This window comes from Cercospora kikuchii (genome assembly GCF_019650295.1).
Source record: "Cercospora kikuchii DNA, contig_00009, whole genome shotgun sequence".
NCBI lineage: Eukaryota > Fungi > Ascomycota > Dothideomycetes > Mycosphaerellales > Mycosphaerellaceae > Cercospora > Cercospora kikuchii.
In genome coordinates this window covers 172,421-193,874 of record NW_025408590.1, presented here as the reverse complement: position 1 = coordinate 193,874, position 21,454 = coordinate 172,421, and the positions used below count along the sequence as shown (strand labels likewise).

The window sequence follows — 21,454 nt, the reverse complement described above, 5'->3', positions numbered from 1 at the left end:
TCGAGACGTCTGCCTGTGGCGGGTTGCTGTGGTGCAGAATCAGGTTTCACTCTTCAGTAGATTGTGCTGTTCTTGCCGTTCTGAAAGGCGGGTCAGTGTTTGCTCCTGCAGCCGTTCCTCATCCTCTGCGTGCAACATGCACGTCTTCGAGCTCTTTACCACCTCCAGATCAGCCACACTTTCGCGCGACTACTCAGCGAGCTGCTTCTGGTATTCACACCGACCGTCATCCGCAGCAACACCAGTATCAGGGACGCGACGGTGCGCTCGATCATCGACTTGGGACAACGCCACAAGGAGAACTTCAACGCTACCGCCGCAACGGAGGAGATCACGGAATTGCTTCACCGCCACGGCATTGAGCTGCAGAAGCTGCCGGAAGTCGCGCTTCAGTACGTCAAGAACAATCCCGGAAAGACAGCAATAGATCTGGTTACTCTTCTTATGATGTTGTATCCAGGCCTTGTCTGGGCACCGGTGTGGCGTGCGCTCGGCCTTACTCCGATCGGTTTTGTTGCAGGTGGGTGAGGCATCTGATTGATGTCAGGGCTGAGGGCTAACTCTTGATAGGAGGCATCTTCGCTAGTTTGCAGAGAACTATTGGTACTCCGCTTGCTATGCGCGTTGCCCAAGGTGCTGCCATGGGCGGAAGAGCTCAAACTGTGTTGAACGGAGTCGTACAAGGCGCCGCTGTCCTCAAGGCGAGATTTGCCGACGTTTTCAAGGCTGCGAATGAGACTGGCGGCACTCAATGATCAACTCGCAGGATGGAAGAGGGCGTTAAAACAGCATTCGCAGGGCGTTCAAACGAGCCAATGCTCGCTGCTGGCGAGGCTGGTAAGGAGTGAAGACAGACTGCTCCGCGTATACACCATCAAATGCGCCTTGTAGCGTCCCATTGAAAGCCGAAGTGCTACTCGCCATATGTCAAGTTCAGAAATTAGTGGAACAAGCAAAATCAGCACGTCCTTCATTACGATTCTAAAATCCATCTGGCACATGCCAAAGAGACTGAGAAAATCACAAGCAACCACATTGACCTCTCATAACATCTACACGTGCCGGAGCCTCGAAGAATCCCTGTGCTAATTCGGGTAGGATCTGCAAACTGAAGTGGCCTGGTGAATATTCTTCCTGTTCTTGCTGTTGATGTAGATGCCGGCGAAAGGAACGACTGCCCATACACTATGTTGTTCACTCAAGGTACATTAGAGGTTCGATGCCTCGGCATGGCATTCTGAACTGTCGAGTGGCTGCTTTGTAGGTTCGTAAATCATGGTGCAGCAGGCACGTCGAACCGGAAAGTGGAACAGTCAGCCGGGCCTCGGCGCTCGACTTCCTTACGCTGCTCTACTCTCGCGGTGGACAATCCTTCCGACAAACATGCTCCATAGCACTCCAATATTGTTACGCTCAAACGAGCAAAGCCTCCGAGATGAGGAATGACAATGCTCAAGGCGGAAACGACAGCGAGCGACCAAGCGACAAATGAGCAAGCGTGGCTCAGATTTCTCTCCCTCTTCATCCCCATGTGCAATAGTCAACACCGATGACCTGGAAGCAATTCTCCAGACCAGCGCCAGATCGGGACGTGCTTTTCGGCAGCTTTTTGGCACGGTCCAAGTTTGAACCAGAATCAGTTTGCGCCCGGACCTTCGTCCGTGTTCTCTAGCATGCGAACGTAAACGAGGATGGCGTGAGCACAAGATGTGACATGACTCTGTGCCGTGTGTGCAGGCGCCTCATACAGTAAATCCCTATGGCTGGCCAATGGACTTATTAGACGCAAGACTTTTCAAGATCGGCGTCACGCGCGTGTCGCATGCCAGATGCCGCCGTTCCGCAAAGGGATAACGCATAACTCCCGACACGTGGTTCAAACATGTCGTTTCGAGAAGCTCGCCAGGTGTCCTGTTTACTGTATGCCAGAGGCAATCAAGCAATAGAGAAGTCGATGTCACAAGCCAAACGCTGAGCATGTGAAAGGCTTACTCAATAGGAAGCCTCCGGATACGCTGGACATCCTTCCCAAAAGGGCAGTTCATCTGCAGGAACGGCTCATAGGCGAGAACGAGGTTATACGAGATTTGTGCAAGGCTGTGAGGTATGCAGAGGACCGCCACCGTTGGTTGCTGTCCTGCGCACCTGCACTTTCTTCGTTCGTCAATCCTTGTCGACAATATCTTGACATGGAGCAACGAATCAAGTCATGGCGGCAAGTATGCTTCATTGCGTTCACGGCTGTCTTCTTCTTGATTATCTTGTCGATGATCTCTATGTCGCGCGGTACGAAGCTCGGAGGTAGCGCCGTTGTTGACGTTCACTGACTGATTGGTGTTGTACAGGGACATCAAGTGGTCTTGGGTCCGGCCATAGCAGCAAGATACCACTTCGCATACTACCTCTTGGTGACAGTACAACGAGAGGCGGCCCAGATGATCGCTTTAATGCGTACCGTCCAGCTCTTCGCAACATGCTGATTGGATCTGGTCAGTCGCAGAACATCAAGAGATGGCATCGCTTACTGACATGTAGCTCAGGCCAGTCGATAGACTACATAGGATCGCTGAAACACGGAGACAGTCTCGACAACGATCATGAAGGCCATGCTGGTCTACTGATCAAAGAAATCCGGAGAGCGATCGCGGATGACAATATCCTGCTGCAACATCCAAACGTCATTCTACTTCATGTCGGCACAAACGATATGAACACCTACTTTGGTCAAGCACCCGTGGATCCATTCGAAGAGGCACCACAGCGACTCAATACCTTGGTCGAAGCAGTATTATGTGAATGCCCCGATGCAGTTCTGCTCGTTGCCAAAATCATCGACAATACACAATTCCCTCAACTGGTACAGACGTACAATTCTGGCGTCGAAATCATAGTTGCACATTGGCAAGCACAAGGCTACAAAGTGCGAGTCGCAGATCATTCTGCCATTGGAGGGTCGGACATCTCCTTCCTCTACCAAGATCATGAGCCTATACTGACATGTATTCCCTACAGGACCGACCTCTCAGGCGACGGACTCCACCCTCAAAATGTAGGATACGAGAAAATGGCACGCGTATGGTTCGACACGATGCAAGATCTTCCATCAGACTGGATCCAGCCCCTGCGAGATGCCAGTCTAATGTCCACACCCGAATGTCGAGCAAAGTTACTGTCATAGAAAGAGATGTGATCATGCCAAAACTACGCGCACCCATGCGCAGCAGAGCCGACTTTCCACAAGAGGGCAACTATGCTCTTCAAGCAGAGACCCAGGATAGATAAAAGGAGAAGGATATACTGCGAAGAGAGGCCAAACTCGACAGGCCAGCTTTGAACGTGCTGTTGGAGCTGGAAACACATCCCCGTACTGAACGAGAAAAGACTCCGATGGGACTCCGATTGTGAATTTCTGGGGTGCAAACCCTTCTACTGGATCCCCGCGTGTCTTTCTCGTTTTCCTCCAGGTGCCGTCTCGACGCCCTCTCTCGCGGAGAAGCCACGAAGGCTGCGCAGGGCCAGTAGGCTGATGCGACGATACATCTACGACCGGACATCAGGTGGTGGATCTGTCGCTTGAGAGGCCACGTGAGGAGGACAAAGCATTCGCGATGAGGTCTTCGGCCACGAGCACATTATAGCTCCCCACCCATTCAGCCCGCAGGGATAAGTCGAAACGGAATTCCATTATCCAAGATTGCCCGAAACCATGCTTGGCCGATATCAGCTTCCGGTACTGAACTTCAATTCTCAATGCGACCACCTTCCATATCACAATTGGTTGTGCTCGTCAAGTTCGTCTAACGAAGAGACTGCGAGACTGTGTATGCGAAGGACCAAGTTCAGAATTGAAGTTCGAAATCGAAGTTCTGGTTCTTCGAAGCGGGAGATTACCTCAAAGCAAGGTATGCAGAAGCACAAGAAAGACATGCGAAAACTGAGTGCTTCAACATTAGATTTTCCGATTAATTATAATGATTCATCTACTGGTATTTCAAATCCGCAAACAACGCCATGCAAGTATTTAGATGAAAATTTCTAGTGTATTCCCGGACTCCAACGCTCATCATCAAAACCCATCGTCATCAGTCACAAAAGTCGAAATGGTAAGCTCTGCCCGGCATCAATCTTTTTGAACAATGACCACCATCTAGTGTGGTCCCATCATGACCCAGTACTTGAAGTCCTCATAGTATGGCTGAACCCTCTTCCAAGTGGCATGAGACTCAGATCGCCATTCTCGGAGCTTGTTTGACACTGTCTGCCGCCTCGAGGAGCTGGTAGATTTGGCTTGCTCGTTCATGAACTTGTCCATGGAGATGAAGGAGCCAGTTTCGGAGATGCTGTCCAAAGTTGCATTCTTGCGTGGGGCAGCGGACTCTTCTTGGATCGATGCATTGTAGGAAGAGGATCGTGATGTGTTGTTGGAAGAGCTCATGTATTTGCGGCTGCCTGGGGTGGACTCAGAGGCGAGGAAGAAGCTTGTTGCTGCTGCCATTGTGGTGAAGGGTGTTGGATGTGGTTGAGTATGAAGGCAGAGCTGGTTGATTGCTCTGATGTCGCGCAAGATCTATTCTCAATGTGAGATCTGAGAGGACTGAATTGATTGTGATGCTGCTGATACTAGGAAAACAGGCTGAGAAATGACCATTTTATACCACAAACCTACACAATGCCAGTATGACTCTACTCCCTCGCTTATGATGAGTCCCGCGCATTGCAAAGCAACATTTACTTCGAAAGGCGTGGTTCAACAGAGTGTGGCTCGCCTTGACTAAACGTACAGGTATATCGTCAGAACAAAGTTTGACAGAAGGGCGTGAAAAGCGGTTGCGGCAACCGTACACTGACACGCTAGGGCGCGCTAGCTGACCAATTGTCAGCCGATGTCACATGCCGTGATTTTTGAGGAACTCCGCGTCTCAACGGAGTTTGTTCACGCGCTGGAAATGCCTGCTGCATCTCCGATTGACGTCTGCCGTCAACAATACACCGCTCGTGCGCTTTGCTGTTAAAGGTGAGCAGTTGCGAAAATGGCGCCGTGAGTCGAGGGAAGCGCTTTTGTGAGCAAATGCAGCCACGATGACGGGGCACAGACCAGCTCAGAGGATGCGTACTTTGTACCTGCGAGATCATCATGATACATCGGGGCCTGTCTTTCAATCAACCTCACATGAATAAGACCTCGTGAACAAACGTAGAGAAGTCGAAGGGATTCATCCCTCACGCTGCTTATATCGCATGTCCTGAGAACCGCACAAGATCAACATCACTGGAGCGATGATCACCACTCGAATCGAGCAAACGCACTTTCAGCTTCACCAGCATTCCAGCACTCTGAGTCTTGAGATCGCGTAGTCTTGCGCGTGACCAGCATAAGACATGCGGTGAAGCTGAGATTGATGAAGCGGTAAAATATTCACACTTGAAGTGACGTGAGCCAGATCCTTCTACCAAACCCGTTCTAAGGCCTGCCAGAAGCACTTCGATGACCAGGGAGTCATCATCAGATATCATTCACACAGTATCCTGCCACCCAAACTCCCAAAGCTGAAGTTAAAAGCAGAGATAGAGGGGGCACCACCTCAGGTCACATCTACGAAGATGCACCAGTCAATGGCGCTCAACTTCATGAACTCGGTCCCATGTTCGCCGGACGTCTTGCAGCTTATTGTTCCATAGCGACAGGATACTCTCGACCATTGACCAATTGAGTCCAAAGCCCATTTCTTTGTTCGTCTTCAACTCCCAAGCAGCCAAAAGTATCGATCAAGAATGGACAAAGAGGAACACCCCATCCCATTCAATACCACTCCGCATGCGGACAAGAACAAAGGAAAGCTGACAGCTCTGAGAATACCATAAGTGCTAGTCAGAACGAATGCCGACTCCCAAGCCTCTCGAACAGTCCCGCAGCCAACGCCATCTCTCGCCCCCATCACAGCCCTCTGCAATAAAAGTCCGTCCTACCTCCACAATGACCAAAATTGCCCACCGCAGCTATCCCGGCAAGACCTACGAAGAGATGTTGCACGAAAAAAGAAACAAGCAAGTTCACAAACCCATTCGGAAATGCAATGCCGGCGACTCCTATGCCGAGCGTGAGAGACGAAATCGCCGCGAACACAAAGCCGCCCTCCGCCGCGGCGACAAAAAAGCAATTTCATTAGAGAAAACCAGCTACGGGCGCGGCGATCACGAGGGCAAGGATTTGAAAACTTGGATCGCTAAGTGGGAGAAAGCGTTCCCGGAATCCAAATATCCTGATAAGGCTTTCCGGGTTACGGATGCGGAGAGGAGGAAGACTGCGGAGCGAATTGAGAAACTTGAAAAGAAGAAGGGCCAGCAGGAGAGGCAGAAGAAGAGGGAGAAGGCTGCGGAGGAGAAAAGAGAGAAGGCTGCGAAGGAGCAGGAGAGACCGGTTAAGAGGGCGCCTAATAAGGTGACGAAGCCAAAGGTGAAGAAGCAGCCGTATAAGGAGCCGACTTCGCCGAAGGGTGCGACTCGGGGTAGAATTTTGAGGAGTGACAAGAATCCTGAGAGTCTTTTGCCTGGTCTGCCTTGAGCAAGATGGTCGGTCTGGACGTCTTGATAGTGCGTACAATATGTAGCAAATCCCCTTTCTCAGAACGGCTCCAACGCTTTTATTTTATCAAACGCTGGCGACTCCAAGCGTGATTTCCAGCTTTGGCATGAGAGCAGTTCGCCTCGTCCTTGCCTATAGCGGCAGGAATGCAGCATGCCGTGTCAGCATGCCCTTGGCCGTCTGAGCGTACTACTTTCCCCGGAGGGGCGACATGCTCTCCTGATCTCGTTTGTGCTGTTGGCAGCAAGCACTAGGCAGCGAGCTCCGGCCATTGTGGATCCGTCATTGGCGCAAGGAGCTCCTCCGCAATGATGGCTGAGTGGTATCAGTCTCCATCCAGATTTCCTCCACGAATTTTCGACGCCCGGGGATATATTTTCAGCTCATGGAAGCAATGCGAACGGTTTACTCCAAGTCCTGCTGTGAAGTCAATCCGGTAGAGGGGCATCATGCTGCATTGGTTTCTCTTTCTTGCAACTCCTGGCGACTTTCAATCCCCATCAGGCCCCAACAAAATCTCCTCTCCACCCTCATGCCCATGCTCCTCCGCCAACTTCACCTGCTCATCCATCTCCGCAACTTCCGGATCAACCTTCTCTCCGAGATCCCTCGACTGAAGAAACACTCGGCCTTCCAGCTTTTCCGGCAAATAATCCTGCACAACCCTCCCATCCACGTAATCCGGATTATACTTATACTCTTTGCCATAACCCAGCTCCTTCATCAACTTAGTCGGGGCATTCCGCAAGTGTATCGGAACAGGCAATCCCGCAATACCGGGCTCGTTCAACGCCTTGTAGGCGGCGTTCAAGCCCCGATATGCTCGCGTTGATTTCGGTGACATAGCTAGTGCTACGGCGCAGTGAGCAAGGTTGATGCGGCATTCGGGCATTCCGATTTTTTCGGCGGCGGAGTATGTTGCGGTTGCGAGGGAGAGCATAGTGTTGTCTGCAAGTCCGACATCCTCGCTGGCGATGACTACCATGCGTCGAGCGATGTACAACGGGTCTTCGCCGGATTGAAGCATGCGGGCGAGATAGTAGAGTGTTGCATCGGCGTTGCTTCCGCGTACAGATTTGTGGAAAGCCGATATCGTGTCGTAGTGTTGATCTCCTGCTCGGTCGTAGACGAGGGTTTGTGTGAGACTCTTCTTGATAACTTCAGTAGTCGTGCCGGGCTTTTGGCAGAGATCCAACGCGAGTTCCAGAAGGTTCAGTCCCGTTCGTGCATCTCCGTCCGCGAACGCCGCAAGGTATCGTACAAGGGCATAATCGTCCTCCGTGAGTAGTTGGAAACTGTTGGGAGCGGTATTCGCCAACTCCGAATCTTCTTCCGCAGACGGACTCGGAGACGGAGTTGGCAGCCCAGGCACTTCCCGTAGCAAAGCCCGCTTCAGAATACCGAAGATATCCTCATCCGATAGTTTCGATAGTGTGAAAGTCCGACATCTGCTCAACAGCGCATTGACAACCTTGAAACTTGGGTTCTCCGTCGTCGCTCCAATCAACGTCACTTGGCCCGCTTCAACCGGACCCAAAAACACATCCTGTTGACTCTTACTGAAGCGATGGATTTCATCACAGAATATGATAGTCTTCCGTCCCGTGAGCCCCATCTCGTTCTTCGCTTCTGCAAATAGCTTCTTGCATTCTGCCACCCCGCTCGATGTGCTGTTGATCTCCACGAATCTCGTCCCTGCCGTTTGTGCTATGAGCCTTGCGATTGTCGTCTTTCCTGTGCCTGGCCCTCCCCATAATATCATGGACGGTACGCGATCTGATACTATCAGGTTGCGCAGCACTCCATGTGGTCCCACAAGCTCTTGCCCAGCAACTTCGTCCAGACTCTGTGGTCGCATGCGCTCTGCCAGTGGTTTGTGTGCATCTTTCGCCTTCTTTGCAGGAGGTGCAGCTCTCTCTGCCTTGTGCTGTAGTTCCGAAGCCACCTCATCATCCTCTTCTCGCGGCCTTTTGACTGGAGCAGTACTCGATGGCAGTATCGAAGGTTTCGAGATCGGTGTTGGTGCAGCAGGCGATGACGACGCTACCTCATCTGCTCGGAGGGTCGCGCTCTTCTTCGCGGCGGGTGTGAAGAAGGCCGCTGCCTTACCACTCTTGCCCTTTGCTCCATTGGCTTGCGTTGCCGAAGGTGCCTGTGTCGCTGGTGGGGATTCGCCTTCGAGGAATGAAGAGCAGTTTGAATCGAGGTGCCTGTTGATGTCGAACTCCTTGACCGGCTTGCTACAGATCGGACACAACACCATCAGGGCGACACGAAACACAATGCTCGGGAACAGTTACGTTTGGCAGAGATCATGGTCGAATCACGGGTAACGCGTCGATGATTGGAGACGCGCCGTGTTCGTAGCCGCCAAGATACCGATATCGGCGTAAAGGTACTAAAACTATTTCGCGGGCATTGATGTGTCTTTGGAGGGTCATTAGGAGATCTTCGAGCATCGCAGTACAAAAGACGACTATGCCGCTCCTATTCTATGCTAGTCATCAACACATTATCCATGATGAACCCCATCAACGCCATCGCCATAACACTGCCGAGCTCACGTGTGCCCATCTGGTCTCCAAACGCTCAACAGGAAGCAGTCACGATGATCTATAGCTTCGATGTCCTCACAGGATCCAACAGCGTCTTGTACTCGGCGCGTGGCCAGTCTGGGTTCAATGAAGGGTCTGGTCGTTCACGATCCCATGCCCACTTCTCCTTCAACTCAGGCTCCAATTGCCCTTCAAGCATCTGCACAATGTATTTGCCCAAGACGGGGAAGAACTTCCAGCCGTGGAAGTTACCACATGTGGCGACGTATAAGCCTTTGGCACCGCTGTGAGGGGAGATGATGAAGTCGGCGGAGGTCGTGAATGCGTCCCTGCGAGGCGGTTTTGTTAGTAGGCTGTCAAGTGAAGCAGTGATTGCTGAAGCACATACCAGCACACGCGATACTTGTCAAACTTCCAGTTGGCACCCTTCTTTCCGTAGAAGACGTTGTTGGCGTAGTCGATGTCCTGCTTCATTCGTTTCGAAGTGTCCCATTGAGCATAGTCTGACTTCGCTGGAGGGGCAGAGATGAAGCGTCCAGGCAAGACTTCAGTGTTGTTGCTAAAGATTGTCTGACCCCACCATTTGAGTTCTCTGTCCTTGGTTGGCGGAAGGCTACCGATGAAAGGTCCCGTCGCTGCGGTGTATCCTTGTACACCCACTGGCATATCTTTGAAACTCTCGTAGTCCTTGTCGTTAAGTGTGGTCATTCCACTAGTGATACCAGCTGCGAGAATCCTGTCGCCGGCACGCAATTCATTGTTACCACTGCTTTGAGCACTCCATTCAAGAAGTTTTGATGTAAATGCTCCGGTGCTGAGAATCGTTTGCGTAGCAGTCAGAGATTGGCCGTTCGATAGCCTCACGCCGGTGCATTGTCCGTTGTTGCCAAACTGCAGAGTCTGCACTTCTCCGACGACGTACTTGACCCCAAGCTCGATAGACTTCTTTGTGACTGCTTGGAGACAGTCGCCAGCTTCTGCCCAACCGCTTGTCTTGTTCAGGAGGACCTCCTTCACCCCATCGTAATCTGCCTCATTGAATAGACCACCAAACAACTCCTTTGCTTCCGAGATGGTAATGGCCTTGAGGTCGGCCTTTCGCCCTAGCTTCTTGTAGTTGTTGAGCACGTCCTGGGCATAGTCACTTCTGCACGCCCACCAGATTCCAGTCTGGTGGAAGAATGGCTTGAACAGTTCTTCTGAGTTGAAAATGTCCTGTGCCTCAAGTGCCAGTCTGCAGTAGAGGATGTCGTCGTAGTCTGCTCGGACAACTTTGTTCCAGTCCCACGAGGCTGCTACTCTGCTGTCCGCATCCCACGCATCGCGATCCACGACAGTGATCGAAGCATTCGGATACTTCTTGATCAAATGATATGCTGTGGAAATACCGAAGACGCCAGCTCCGACAATGAGATATGAAGTGTTACCCGACGCCATTGTGAAGGATCTTGAGATTCTCAAAGAAAGGCAGCGAAATTACACACGCGACCATTCTCGCGACAGGTGTCCGGGATATATTTCAACCTTCACTCAGAAGCTCGACGCGCCCTCCGCGTCAACGTGAATGTGGGGCAATGATGGAGCTGGTTTCCATGCCCAATTGCAGAAAGGCTTCCCTCGAGCCGGGGTCAGGGTGCAGCAAAGCACCAATCATGTGGAATCGATTGGACGGCCACAAGAGGGAAGTCGAATCATTAGCAGAGATATCGCTTGCCATGTCCGTGGTTGGTAAAGGCGATGCGGTGTGATGTTGATACGAAGGGAGATGTCTCAATGGCAGCATTGCGGGCGGGACGGCATCTTCGAATGGAGGGCGGAGAAGTGTCGGTGTTGGAGAGCGACGGGGTCTGGAAGTCCATGCGGGACCGTGCTCCAGTTGTGCCTGAGGTCTTGTCACGATCGCGGCATTCAATAATCTTGGTCGTTTACGAGAACATCGACAACTACCATGCTAATGATCATAGTATCACGCGTGAACGCGTTCTCAAAGTACCCATGTGGTGAATATTGGGCGTTCACAGAGCCGATCCTGCCGCCTTCTCGACAACTCCAAAAACACTGACTTCCGCGTGCAGTCTTGCATCGCCGTGACTGCCATGAGTTCACCTCGTGTTGTGCCCTCCACAGCCTTCTCGGATCGAGCGACGGACACAGCACCGCGAGCGACAATCACATTGCCACGCGTTGAATACCAGACCGTCAAGGAGACAACTCTAATCGACACAGTATGGGCGACCACCCGTGCTATATACACTGACTCCAGGGCTTCCAGATATATCTACAACCATTGATGAAGCACATGGCACTTTCCGTGCCAGGAGAAGGTCATCTACAGGATCATCTGCATGTTACCTCGTAGCCACGATACGATATATGCATGGTGACGAGCACGACGGCATCCGCTCGCATGGTGCTGAGTGGCTTGTTCTGGTGTACCTTTCCCCGTCACCATTCCGCAGACTTTCTAATCAAGATCCGGCGACCATTCTTCTCACGCCTGCGATACGAGCAATTGTTTTTGGTACGCCATGTTACCACTGAACTCACGACGAAGCCTGTAGCTACGCGCGCACGTGGCGTAGTCTTGCGCCTCGGACGAATTCAGTCACAGACCGCTGTTATTCTACAGTACTGCACTGTACGACTTTGCAGGACGGAAAGTTTCATATGGCAAACAAGCAGAGCCGTCGACTTTGAAACACAATAATTCGTGCATAAGCCTCTGGGCGCAAGCCTCGTGAGCCCCGAATGAGCACACACGTGTGCTCGGCTTGCTCATCACTGGCTCGATCCGGCTATCCCACTATGCACTATACCTCACAGTAGCGCTTCGCCAAGCCTACTCTTCCCAAATGCACATATAGTCTCGAGCTATGCTTCCACTTCGAGCTGGCATGTGCCGCGAAGAACGCCATCAAACACCAAGTCAGGTCCTGCGAAAGCCTTCGATGACGTTCTGACGCCTCTAGCAGGACGTCCACCAGCATGGAAGTCCCGGATTGTGCAACTACTGGTACGATATGGATCTGCTGGAACGACTTTGCTTCTGAACATGTCCTTGTCAGAGTGCCCATTGCGGATCGGTAGTGGACATGCTAGCAGTCTCTGTGATGAATCGCAGCCGGGCTGCTTCCGGGCCCACCTATAAGCGGCACTTATGATAAAGTGTAAACATCTGCATGATGCTTCCCTAGCTCAAGGCCGGCCACGAGCTTGAAACATCACAGTTGAGCACCTTCATATTGTTACTGTACTGACAACAGTAACCTTGCCTCCAGGAGAATGGTCTAGCTCTAATATCTGGGGAGACCCAACCTCATATTGCCACAAGGAAAACACTCTGATACAAGATGAAGTTCAACATCTTTCTCATGACCTCACCCGGCTGCGCTACCACATTCGAAACTTACACCTCGGACTGCTGGACGCCACAGGAGCCCCATCAGATCAAGATGCATGGCTACATCGGACGTAGCATTCCTCGTCTGCCGCCAGTGGCTGTGCCTACGGACTCACAGCAGTAAAGACGCTTGCCAGTGGCTGCATCAAGGTACACACTACAGTGGGCTACTAACAGAGCCAGCCAAAAGATGCGATCCAGCAGCAGCCACAATCACCCATTTGAGCGCCGACAGTTTCCAAAGTAGCCATGCTGAGCATGCACATGAGCCCCACGTGTTGAACGGACTATGCTTCAGATCTATCGATACCGAAGCCTGGGGTGTATAAAACCATGTGCTCCGAGCCTTCGACCAGTCCGGAAGAGATCTACATCACTCTCTCGTCCATCTTTCTCCAGACAGCGACATGTCTTTCAAGTATCTGGCAGCTGCTCTTGCAGCTTCCGCAACAGTCTTGGCCGCAGAACCGCAGCTCGATATTGCTGTTGTAGCTGCAGCAGGAGCTCCGCCTACTCCCTCCATCGCGCAGGATGTAAGAGAGCCAGTCTGAACTAATCTCGTGCAGTCATAGATAGCTGTTCATCTCTGGATCAGCGAGCGTCACATCGCAGACTCGAAGAACTGACCCATGTCGCTTAATAGGCACCATCTCAGACTGTTCACTACGATGCCGCTGCTATCCAACAAGAAGCTGCAGCGGAACAGAAGGCTGATCCGGCAACGCCAGCGACCAAAGTCAAGCGTGCTGCATGCGATCCGCTGTGGGCTGGAAAGGGACCCATCCCAAATCCAGATACTCCCGAAGCGTTCCTCGACTTTGCTGATCTCAGCAGTGCCGCTCTTGCGGCGCCAACCCCAGCGGGTTACACTAACACCTTCAAGAACTTGAAAGCCATGAACAATGCTCTTGGCTATATGGGCTACGACTTGCTCGATGAATACGATGCTGTGGAGTGCTCGAAGAAATGTGATGTCCGCGATGGCTGTGCAGCTTTCAAGTCAGTCTCCAAGTTCTGTGGCAACTGAGTTCCTTCGAGTGCTAACTTGTGTCTAGTATCGCATTTGAGCGTCATCCTTCGATCGACCCATCGCCCAAAGGTGGTGCATGTGACAATCCGTAAGTGATGCCGAACGATTGCTCGAGCAATGTACTGATAATCGTCTAGTCCGTCCACTACCCTCATCAAGTGCGCCTACTGGGGAGGTCCCGTCACTGCTAGGAATGCAGTCAACGATGGCCAGTGGCGTACAGATTTCCGTGTCGTCATTGCTGGCAGCAATGGCTATGTCAACCAAACTGTGGATACTGTCCAAGGCTACACTGGGCCCAACTTCCTCGGCAGTCGGGCCATCTCTGCACCCAATGACTGCAATGACAAGAGCACTTTTGTTGGCTTCCAGTACTGGAATGACGGCAAGCCATTTGATGCCAGACGTTGCGGCGCGTAAGTGTCCTTTCCCGGTATGATACGGCTTGTGAATGCCCTACTGACTGTTCAATCTGTAGTGCATGCACCGCACAAACCAATGCAAATCCGTCTGCTCCATGCCGCTTCTTCAACACCTACGTGATCAGCAAGAACCGCCAGCCACAAGGTCAATACTGTGCCATGTACAAACAAACCTGGGTAAGTCGTCCCTCCGCCTCAAAACTGCACTTTAACTCTGACCACCCTCCCTCCCGCAGGAAGATAGCTACGCCACCGTGAGCAAAATCACCTACCAAGGTTCCGAATACGACATCTCCTACTCCTACTCCTTCACCAACACGGCCAACAACGGCCTTCCATGCACCAAACAAGCCCAAATCACCGGCTGCAGTAACCCCGGCACCTGCGGCTCCTACCGTCAATGCAACCCTTCCCAAAACTGCTACTGTGGCTACGACGTCACGCGGACCCAGACGGCATGTTTCCAAGATGCGTCTTGTAGCTCACCAACTTGTAGCAAGAACTCTGATTGTAAGACGGGACAAATTTGTCTTGACGCGAGAAGCTGTTGCGGGTATAGTATTTGCATTAATAACAGTGTTTGTGCAAACGGATTGAGTGCTAGGATGATCTTTAGGAAGAGGCAGCAGGAGGATGATGTGCTTACTGCTGTGCATATTCCTGGTGAGCCTAAGGAGGAATGAGAGAACTGAGAGAGAGGTGAAGTGTTTGAGTGATCGGGACTGAACTTTATGTCGATGACGATTGCGTTGGATGAATGTAAATGAGTGTTTGATAGCATGAGATGCACGGCCGTGATATCTGCGACATTGAGAGTCGATACGTACATTGCTATTTCTTCCCATCATTACCGCGATTCCCTGAACTGCACATACTCGCATCACAATCTAAATCCTAATTGCAGGCAGGTGATATCCTCACCTGTATTGCCAAGAAAGATACTCGGAAGATCTTTCTACCGTAAGGCCGTCACCAAGTAGACCTGGGCTCTATGACTCTATCAACGCAGGATCAAAACCACAAACACTCCAAGACTAAAAGTTCGGAACCATCGATCGAAGCCTGGAGATACAACAAGGAATACATCGAACCCTCAAGAACTCTCAAAATATCAAGAACTTCCTCCCCACAGCCGAGATCCTCCAGCAAAGCGAGCCATTCCCAAATTCTCCCTCAACACAGTCGCAAAGAGAAAATCCACAATGTCGACCCAGGCCCCTCCCCCCACAGTCCGCGTCGGCGTCGGAGTCTTCATCCTCTCCCGTTCCCGCCACCCCTCCCTCCCAACCTCCCCCTCCCCCTCAAACCCCACCTTCCTCCTCGGTCTCCGCAAAAACTCCCACGGCTCCGGAACATTTGCCCTCCCAGGCGGCCACCTCGAATTCAACGAAACCTTCTCTTCCTGCGCAATCCGAGAAGTCCTCGAAGAAACAGGTCTACGCATCAAAGAACCAAAATTCCTAACAGCCACAAACGATATAATGGAAACGGAAGGAAAGCATTACGTTACGATTTTCATGTGTTGTGAACGAGAAGATGAGAATCAAGAGGCAGAGAATTTGGAAGTAGAGAAATGTGAGGGGTGGGAGTGGGTTAGTTGGGAAGATTTGAAAAAGGGTTGGGGAGTTGGGGAGGCAGAGGGAGATGTGGCAAACAGGAAGAAATTATTTACGCCGTTGGTGAATTTGATTCGGCAGAGGCCAGAAGTGGTGCCGAATTATTCTTAGGTGAGCTGTCACACATGCGAGTTTTGGATCTGGTGAGACGAATGGAAGAATACCAATATTCGACACGAGGTCGGTCACCAGAGTTTTCATTCATTTCTCATACATCATATCCTCTACTTTCTATGCCAACTCATCAAGCATCAAGTCGGCTTCAACGGCTCCCAACCTTTTAAGCCACCACCCTCCTCATCATCATCCATAATCGGCGCTGTCGGTTTCCGCGCAGGCAGCGCAGGTGGCTTCTCCTGACTCCCAGGTAAACTGACTGGCTTCCTCGTTGTAGATACGTCACTTCCCCACGAATTCGTCTTCACAGGCTTCCTAGGCGGTGGAGGTAAAGGGGCTTGACTACGTTTCTCTGTATCGCCATTAGCTCTAATCGGTGGCGGAGGGAACACACTTCTCGTAGTGTTGGTAGGGGTATTGTTCGCCCGTCTGGGTTCGGGCGGCGGAGGGACAGACTTCACCGAGGCTGCTGTAGAAGAAGTGTTGGAAGTTGTTCGCAGGAGATTAGGTTTGGAGGGTTTTGGAGGTGGAGCAGGCTTGCGTTGGAACTGCAGTGACTGACTGCGAGCCAAGGTATCTGTTGTGCCATCGATGTTGGCTGGCTTGTTCACCTGCTGTGGCGGTGGCGTGGGCTTCAGTGGCGGAGGGAGCTTCCTAGGCACGATCTCGCCTTGAAGTTGGCCAGCAAGTGAACCGCCTTGCACAGTGCTGCTCGCATTGCTATACAGACTCGCAGGTCGCGAAGGTGGTGTCGATCCGGGCTTTTCAACTTTGACCCAATCAGGTTCACTCGATGCGGAGAAAGGATTCGAAGGTCTGGCAGGATTCAGGACGTGGCCGGCGCCGGGAGGCTGCACTGTCGACCTTGCTGGCATGCCATTGTCCAGCCACCATTTCCTCTTGTCAGAGCTGGCAGGTGGTAGCCCCGCTTCGATCGATTCATACCCATAGAGAGACTCATCGTCGCTATCTGCTGTCGCTCCTGCGGTATGATTGCCAACAACTGCCCGACGCTTGGCGTACAGTTGATTGCTGATTTGATCTCTCTTCGCTTGTTCCACGACACTAACAGTGCAGGAGAAGAGAGCCCAGACGGGCCTGTGATCGGAAAATCGCAGAGGTGCCGAGTCGTAGTAAAGCTGTCTGATGTTATCGCCTTTGGTCAACACTCGATCGCACCAGGCTGGAATTCGTGCCTTGTCAGAAGTGTCGTACTCGTCCGTACCGATATTAAATTTGTACGTGGGTAAAAACTGCGGCGTCTGCTCCGAGTAATGCGGGAACGCTTTCCCATGCACCATTTGTAAATTGAGTTGGTCGTTCTCGTACAGCTGGCCCAAGTCTCGTTTCTTGATTAACGCTCTGGCTCGCTCATTCTCCAGGCCAATGCGGTAGTTGAAGTCACCGAACCAGATGACTGTCTTGTGGTCATCAATGGCTCTATTATGCTGGAATCGCAGGCCAGATGCGATTGTGCGATAGTCCTGATTCCGTTCGTCGTAATTCCCGAAACCAGCAGCCAAGTGGGCAGTAACCAAGCAGATCGAAGTGTCTGCAAACTCCATGCGAATGGCCACAGCACCTTTGTTGCCAGCCATGCCACTGAGGCCGGTCTTCTTCACAGCGCCTTCAACATTCCGAATCTTTGGCAGAACGCTGGCTTTGACAAAGACAGAAAGTGAGGCTCCGACCAGTTGACCGCCTCTCAGCATCACATATTCTTCGTGACCGCGTTTCTTGGCTTTGTAATTCAGTGTCTCGCGAACAGCCTGTTCCCACATCGAGCGTCGAACCGGGTCCGTTGAAAGGATTTGATTGACGTCGAGATTAACGATTTCCTGGAAGGCCACAGCTACAATTTCTGGAGCCTTGAATTCATCTTCAACGTTGGGACACAGCCACGGGCTGAGATCTTCTTCAATGCCATGTGTCTTTCCATTCAGATTGAATGTCCCAACCCAGATGTTGATCTTCTCTGAATGGGTAAACTCTGGAGCTCTGCGATTCAGCTCTCCCATCACCCAATCATTGATCGGATCGAACAGATGCACGGAAGTCTGGCCGACCAAACGACCAAGCAGCATATCCATCGTCGTCTGTCGACCTTTGTCTTCCACGTTGTTGATGTAGAATCTCTGAGCTGATTTCCTGATATCGGCCAGAGTACCCGCCAACGACATCTTGCCAGATCTGGTGAACGAAGACTTCAGAGCTCCTGTTCCAGCATATATTTTAGATAACGCATCACCGTTGTCAGCCCACAGCATGCCGTGCCTTGCCCAAAAGTCCGAAGTCGGTCTGTGCTCGCCTTGTTGCTCCAAGAAGATCTCAAACGCAATCTGCGAAATGATGGTCTGTACCAGATTCGTGCGATCAAGACAGTCCAGGCAGTTCGTTCGGAACACTCCGGCCTGCTTCAAAATCTCATTTTGTCCAAGTACTGAGTGTTGCTTGCCATTCTCGTTGATGAGCTCTGCACTATCTTGAGACAGGTAGTACTCGAACGCGCGGGCAGCAGTCTCAATCCACCTCCTGATCCCGCTTGCGGCCTCGTACCCATTAGGTCCCCTCGTCTCCGCATGGAAGTCGTAGTTGACCGGAATAATATGTCGATGTTCTGACTCGGCTCCCTTGCTATGGTGATTCAGAGTAGAACTGTCAATGTGATGCATGTACTGTCTTGTCAATTGCAACTCCTGTGGTTTCTCCTCGCTGAGCAGATTTACGACCACAATATCGCCGTACGTCTCGGACAATCGCTGCATGTGCTTGTCGAAGGCTGGCTGTGTTGCCTCGGAGGATCTTGTGACTGTAATTTTCTGCTGACCTGGAAGACCAGAGGCCTGTTCCCAGAACAAGGGCACGCTGCCTCTGCATTGGACGTAAGAGAAACAGAGGTGGTCCGTCGTGAAGATCGTCTCTGTCTCAGAGAAGTTCGCCACGTTGCCGTCGTCATCAATACCTCGTGCATTGAACCTCGTGCCAGCTCTGCGACACGAAAGTCTCGAAATCAATGTCATGTTGCTAGGTAACCCTCGATTTTCTCTCCTCGCAGGTGAACTTGAAGGTGGTACAGGAACAGTTCCGGCGAACCCTCTGATTGCAGACGTCAAAATTCTACTCGCGTCCAGCGCGTCCTTTTCTCTCCTGCTCAATCTGCTTCGAAAGTCGACAAGTGGCTGAATCATGTACGTGTTCCAAAGAAAACCTGCATCCAGACTGTCAATTGAAATCGTGCTCGCTTCAGCAGGTCGATCTTGGATTCTCTTCGTCAAGTCGAAATCTGCAGAGTAGTAGAACGTCCCTCCGGAGAGCAGTTTCTTCAGCGCCATGCATGGATGCTCCAGAAGAGGTTCCCGGTGACCTCCATGATCAAAGCCGTCGGCATCGAGATGATCGGTAGGGAATGGGTTCACTTGATCATGCAGCAAGTGATCGTATTGACTCGAATTTAGGCAGTGAAATTCCACACTCAGGATCCGGTTGACTCGTTCTCCAGGCCTCACTTCTGCGACCTTCGAGCTGCCGTTCACAACACAAAGGAAAACATCACCATTGATAGTGACCAGACCCAGTGTTCCTTGAATTGACAGTGAAGACAGGGTTCTGTACCCGTTCATGTCTTGCTCTCCCCACGGAGAGAATTCGACAATGCATCGCGGCGTTCCGGACTCGGAAATAGATGTTGAAGAACCGTACTTAGTCTGCTGTCCAGAAGTTGAAGGGCTATGTCGGAAGATCAAAACGTGAGAATCGGTGGCCAAGGCGATGGCCCTTTGCGGTCCATCGCGGAGGAAGACGCGAATTGCCATTCTCGTGCAGGCACATTGCTTCCTTGCGAGGTTTCGTTTATTGCTGCATTCCGAGGTGATCGCGTGATAGGACTAGTGGATATTGCCAGAGGTGTCGCGTGTGTGATGGATGTGTCCGGGTGTCGCAAGTTCTGATTTTGGTCGCGAGTCGAGGCACGGAAGCTGTGACGATGAGGTCTCGACGAGGGAAGGAATCGGTGCTCAGCCACGTGGCGTTGTCAGCCATCGCTTCTCCATCATCACATGCAACTTCATGGTCATCATTTGGAGTGATCGTCGCACATGTCGGGTTAGCATGTGAGACTTGCTGCTGACGAGCGGCTTGCGCGTGGTACTGGTGCGACAATTGGTGCATACGCGCGAAAGGCACAGTATAGATTTAAAAGTACAGTGCTTTATAGTATAGACTCATTAAATTCGGCCGTCAAAACCACGCATGAGTCGCTGTCGCAAAAACGCTTCGCTGTACGAAGTATGTGTCAAGTAAAAGGCGTGCATCTAAGGAGCAAACACAAGCTTCGGAAGAGAAAAGAAATAGAAGCAGCCACGCTCCTCTGTCATCAACCTAAGCCGGCAAGATCCATCATCGCTTGATCGAGATCTTCAGTTCCCGGTCAAAGCTGCTTCGTGGACCTCCGTAGTCTCGTCGACCACTCACACTCCTGTTTCTGCTGTAATCTCGGACAGCCGGCGGAGGTGGAGGAGCATCAACGTAACGATATGTCTCCCAATCGTCTCGTGGTCGCATGTATCGCCGTACTTCGGTTTCTTTCTCATGCATAGAGTAATGGGACTTGGGCCCAGACTTGGACCCGCTGCTAGAGCTTGCTCTGCTGCTGCCGGACTCGCTCTCGACTTCAATGTAGTTAGATATGGACCTTCTTGACCCAGCTTCACTCGCCGATGTCTTACCCTTTGTTCCACTCGGTGCAGCAGAAGGCGCCTTGCTCTTCGCTTGCGAGGGGGCAGCGCTGGGTGCCTTAGACGGAGCCTTGGAAGGTGCCTTTGATGGAGCCTTGGAAGGTGCTTCGGTTGGAGGTTTGGACGGCGCCTTGGAGGGTGCTTCGGTGGGTGGCTTCGATGGCGCTTTCGAAGGAGCTTCACTTGGAGGTTTGGAGGGAGCTTTCGATGGTGCTTTCGAAGGAGCTTTGGAAGGCGCCTGAGATGGCTCTTTGGGCGGATCCTCAGCGGGCGGAGCTGCAGAAGGGGCCTTGGACGGCGGCTTCGAAGATGGAGCTGGAGGTGGTGGAGGAACCGAGGGGGCCTTGGTAGAAGGAGGATAGACCGACATGGGCGGTGGAGGAGGTGGTGGAGGGAGCTGGCTCATCGGCGGAGGCGGAGGGGGTAATGGCTCGGGCGCTCTTCGTATGTATGTTCGCTCTATGCGGCGCACTGGTGGAGGAGATGGTGAATAGGTCCGGCTGTATCTCCTCGTCGTCCTCACATAGCGTGGGGCAGGAGGACGATATTCGTCGACTTTCGTTGGCCAGCACATCCTGAAGCTCTTGGATATCGATTTCGCTGTCTCCGGACTGTACAGGACAGAGTGGGGATATTACTGATTAAGCAATGTGCCAATGGTAACAATGCACGACCGAGTGTAGCACGAGAGTAGTGGCAACAGCCAGCGAAGGAAAAGGGCGAGAACAACACCTACCGGGCACACGGCGCGATGAGCATGTTAAGTGTGCATTGGCGTGCACTGCAATGGTGCGACTGGTCCTCGTGATGCTCCATCGAGTAGCACATGGATAGCTGGTCGCGCGCGCGGAGCGCAGGCTTTTTTGTGACGGATGTCGAGGTGGGAGAGGCAGTCTAGTGCCGGCAGTGTTGGGTAGCAGTCCGACTCGTCGTCGCCCAACGGCCTGCCCAAGACAGAATGCAAGCGACGATGCGGTCGTGCGCTGTTCCTTGGTCTG

General features: G+C 52.1%; 10 protein-coding genes across 10 annotated transcripts; 5 read left to right on the top strand and 5 right to left on the bottom strand.

Annotated features, from left to right (window-relative positions):
* Nucleotides 1-136: 136 nt before the first annotated feature.
* CKM354_001221700 (uncharacterized protein) lies at nucleotides 137-755 on the top strand (the record flags this gene model as incomplete). Its single annotated transcript, XM_044807734.1, has 3 exons — nucleotides 137-210; nucleotides 252-520; nucleotides 571-755. The coding sequence occupies 3 exons, from the start codon at nucleotides 137-139 to the stop codon at nucleotides 753-755; spliced, it is 528 nt and encodes a 175-aa protein (XP_044663669.1).
* Nucleotides 756-2,189: 1,434 nt separating this feature from the next.
* Nucleotides 2,190-3,178, top strand: CKM354_001221600 (uncharacterized protein; the record flags this gene model as incomplete). Its single annotated transcript, XM_044807733.1, has 4 exons — nucleotides 2,190-2,286; nucleotides 2,346-2,489; nucleotides 2,541-2,952; nucleotides 3,013-3,178. 4 exons carry the CDS (start codon nucleotides 2,190-2,192, stop codon nucleotides 3,176-3,178), a joined length of 819 nt encoding a protein of 272 aa, XP_044663668.1.
* A 969-nt stretch (nucleotides 3,179-4,147) lies between these two features.
* CKM354_001221500 (uncharacterized protein) lies at nucleotides 4,148-4,495 on the bottom strand (the record flags this gene model as incomplete). Its single annotated transcript, XM_044807732.1, has 1 exon — nucleotides 4,148-4,495. The coding sequence occupies one exon, from the start codon at nucleotides 4,493-4,495 to the stop codon at nucleotides 4,148-4,150; it is 348 nt and encodes a 115-aa protein (XP_044663667.1).
* Nucleotides 4,496-5,974: 1,479 nt separating this feature from the next.
* CKM354_001221400 (uncharacterized protein) lies at nucleotides 5,975-6,562 on the top strand (the record flags this gene model as incomplete). Its single annotated transcript, XM_044807731.1, has 1 exon — nucleotides 5,975-6,562. One exon carries the CDS (start codon nucleotides 5,975-5,977, stop codon nucleotides 6,560-6,562), a length of 588 nt encoding a protein of 195 aa, XP_044663666.1.
* A 511-nt stretch (nucleotides 6,563-7,073) lies between these two features.
* On the bottom strand, nucleotides 7,074-8,846 carry CKM354_001221300 (ssDNA-dependent ATPase MGS1; the record flags this gene model as incomplete). The annotated part of the gene is made up of 1 exon (XM_044807730.1): nucleotides 7,074-8,846. The coding sequence occupies one exon, from the start codon at nucleotides 8,844-8,846 to the stop codon at nucleotides 7,074-7,076; it is 1,773 nt and encodes a 590-aa protein (XP_044663665.1).
* Nucleotides 8,847-9,196: 350 nt separating this feature from the next.
* CKM354_001221200 (uncharacterized protein) lies at nucleotides 9,197-10,575 on the bottom strand (the record flags this gene model as incomplete). Its single annotated transcript, XM_044807729.1, has 2 exons — nucleotides 9,197-9,467; nucleotides 9,527-10,575. The coding sequence occupies 2 exons, from the start codon at nucleotides 10,573-10,575 to the stop codon at nucleotides 9,197-9,199; spliced, it is 1,320 nt and encodes a 439-aa protein (XP_044663664.1).
* A 2,370-nt stretch (nucleotides 10,576-12,945) lies between these two features.
* CKM354_001221100 (uncharacterized protein) lies at nucleotides 12,946-14,673 on the top strand (the record flags this gene model as incomplete). Its single annotated transcript, XM_044807728.1, has 6 exons — nucleotides 12,946-13,071; nucleotides 13,182-13,537; nucleotides 13,594-13,656; nucleotides 13,706-13,984; nucleotides 14,047-14,167; nucleotides 14,227-14,673. The coding sequence occupies 6 exons, from the start codon at nucleotides 12,946-12,948 to the stop codon at nucleotides 14,671-14,673; spliced, it is 1,392 nt and encodes a 463-aa protein (XP_044663663.1).
* A 519-nt stretch (nucleotides 14,674-15,192) lies between these two features.
* Nucleotides 15,193-15,717, top strand: CKM354_001221000 (uncharacterized protein; the record flags this gene model as incomplete). The annotated part of the gene is made up of 1 exon (XM_044807727.1): nucleotides 15,193-15,717. One exon carries the CDS (start codon nucleotides 15,193-15,195, stop codon nucleotides 15,715-15,717), a length of 525 nt encoding a protein of 174 aa, XP_044663662.1.
* A 140-nt stretch (nucleotides 15,718-15,857) lies between these two features.
* On the bottom strand, nucleotides 15,858-19,535 carry CKM354_001220900 (uncharacterized protein; the record flags this gene model as incomplete). Its single annotated transcript, XM_044807726.1, has 1 exon — nucleotides 15,858-19,535. The coding sequence occupies one exon, from the start codon at nucleotides 19,533-19,535 to the stop codon at nucleotides 15,858-15,860; it is 3,678 nt and encodes a 1,225-aa protein (XP_044663661.1).
* A 583-nt stretch (nucleotides 19,536-20,118) lies between these two features.
* CKM354_001220800 (uncharacterized protein) lies at nucleotides 20,119-21,030 on the bottom strand (the record flags this gene model as incomplete). The annotated part of the gene is made up of 2 exons (XM_044807725.1): nucleotides 20,119-20,390; nucleotides 20,448-21,030. The coding sequence occupies 2 exons, from the start codon at nucleotides 21,028-21,030 to the stop codon at nucleotides 20,119-20,121; spliced, it is 855 nt and encodes a 284-aa protein (XP_044663660.1).
* Nucleotides 21,031-21,454: the final 424 nt, after the last annotated feature.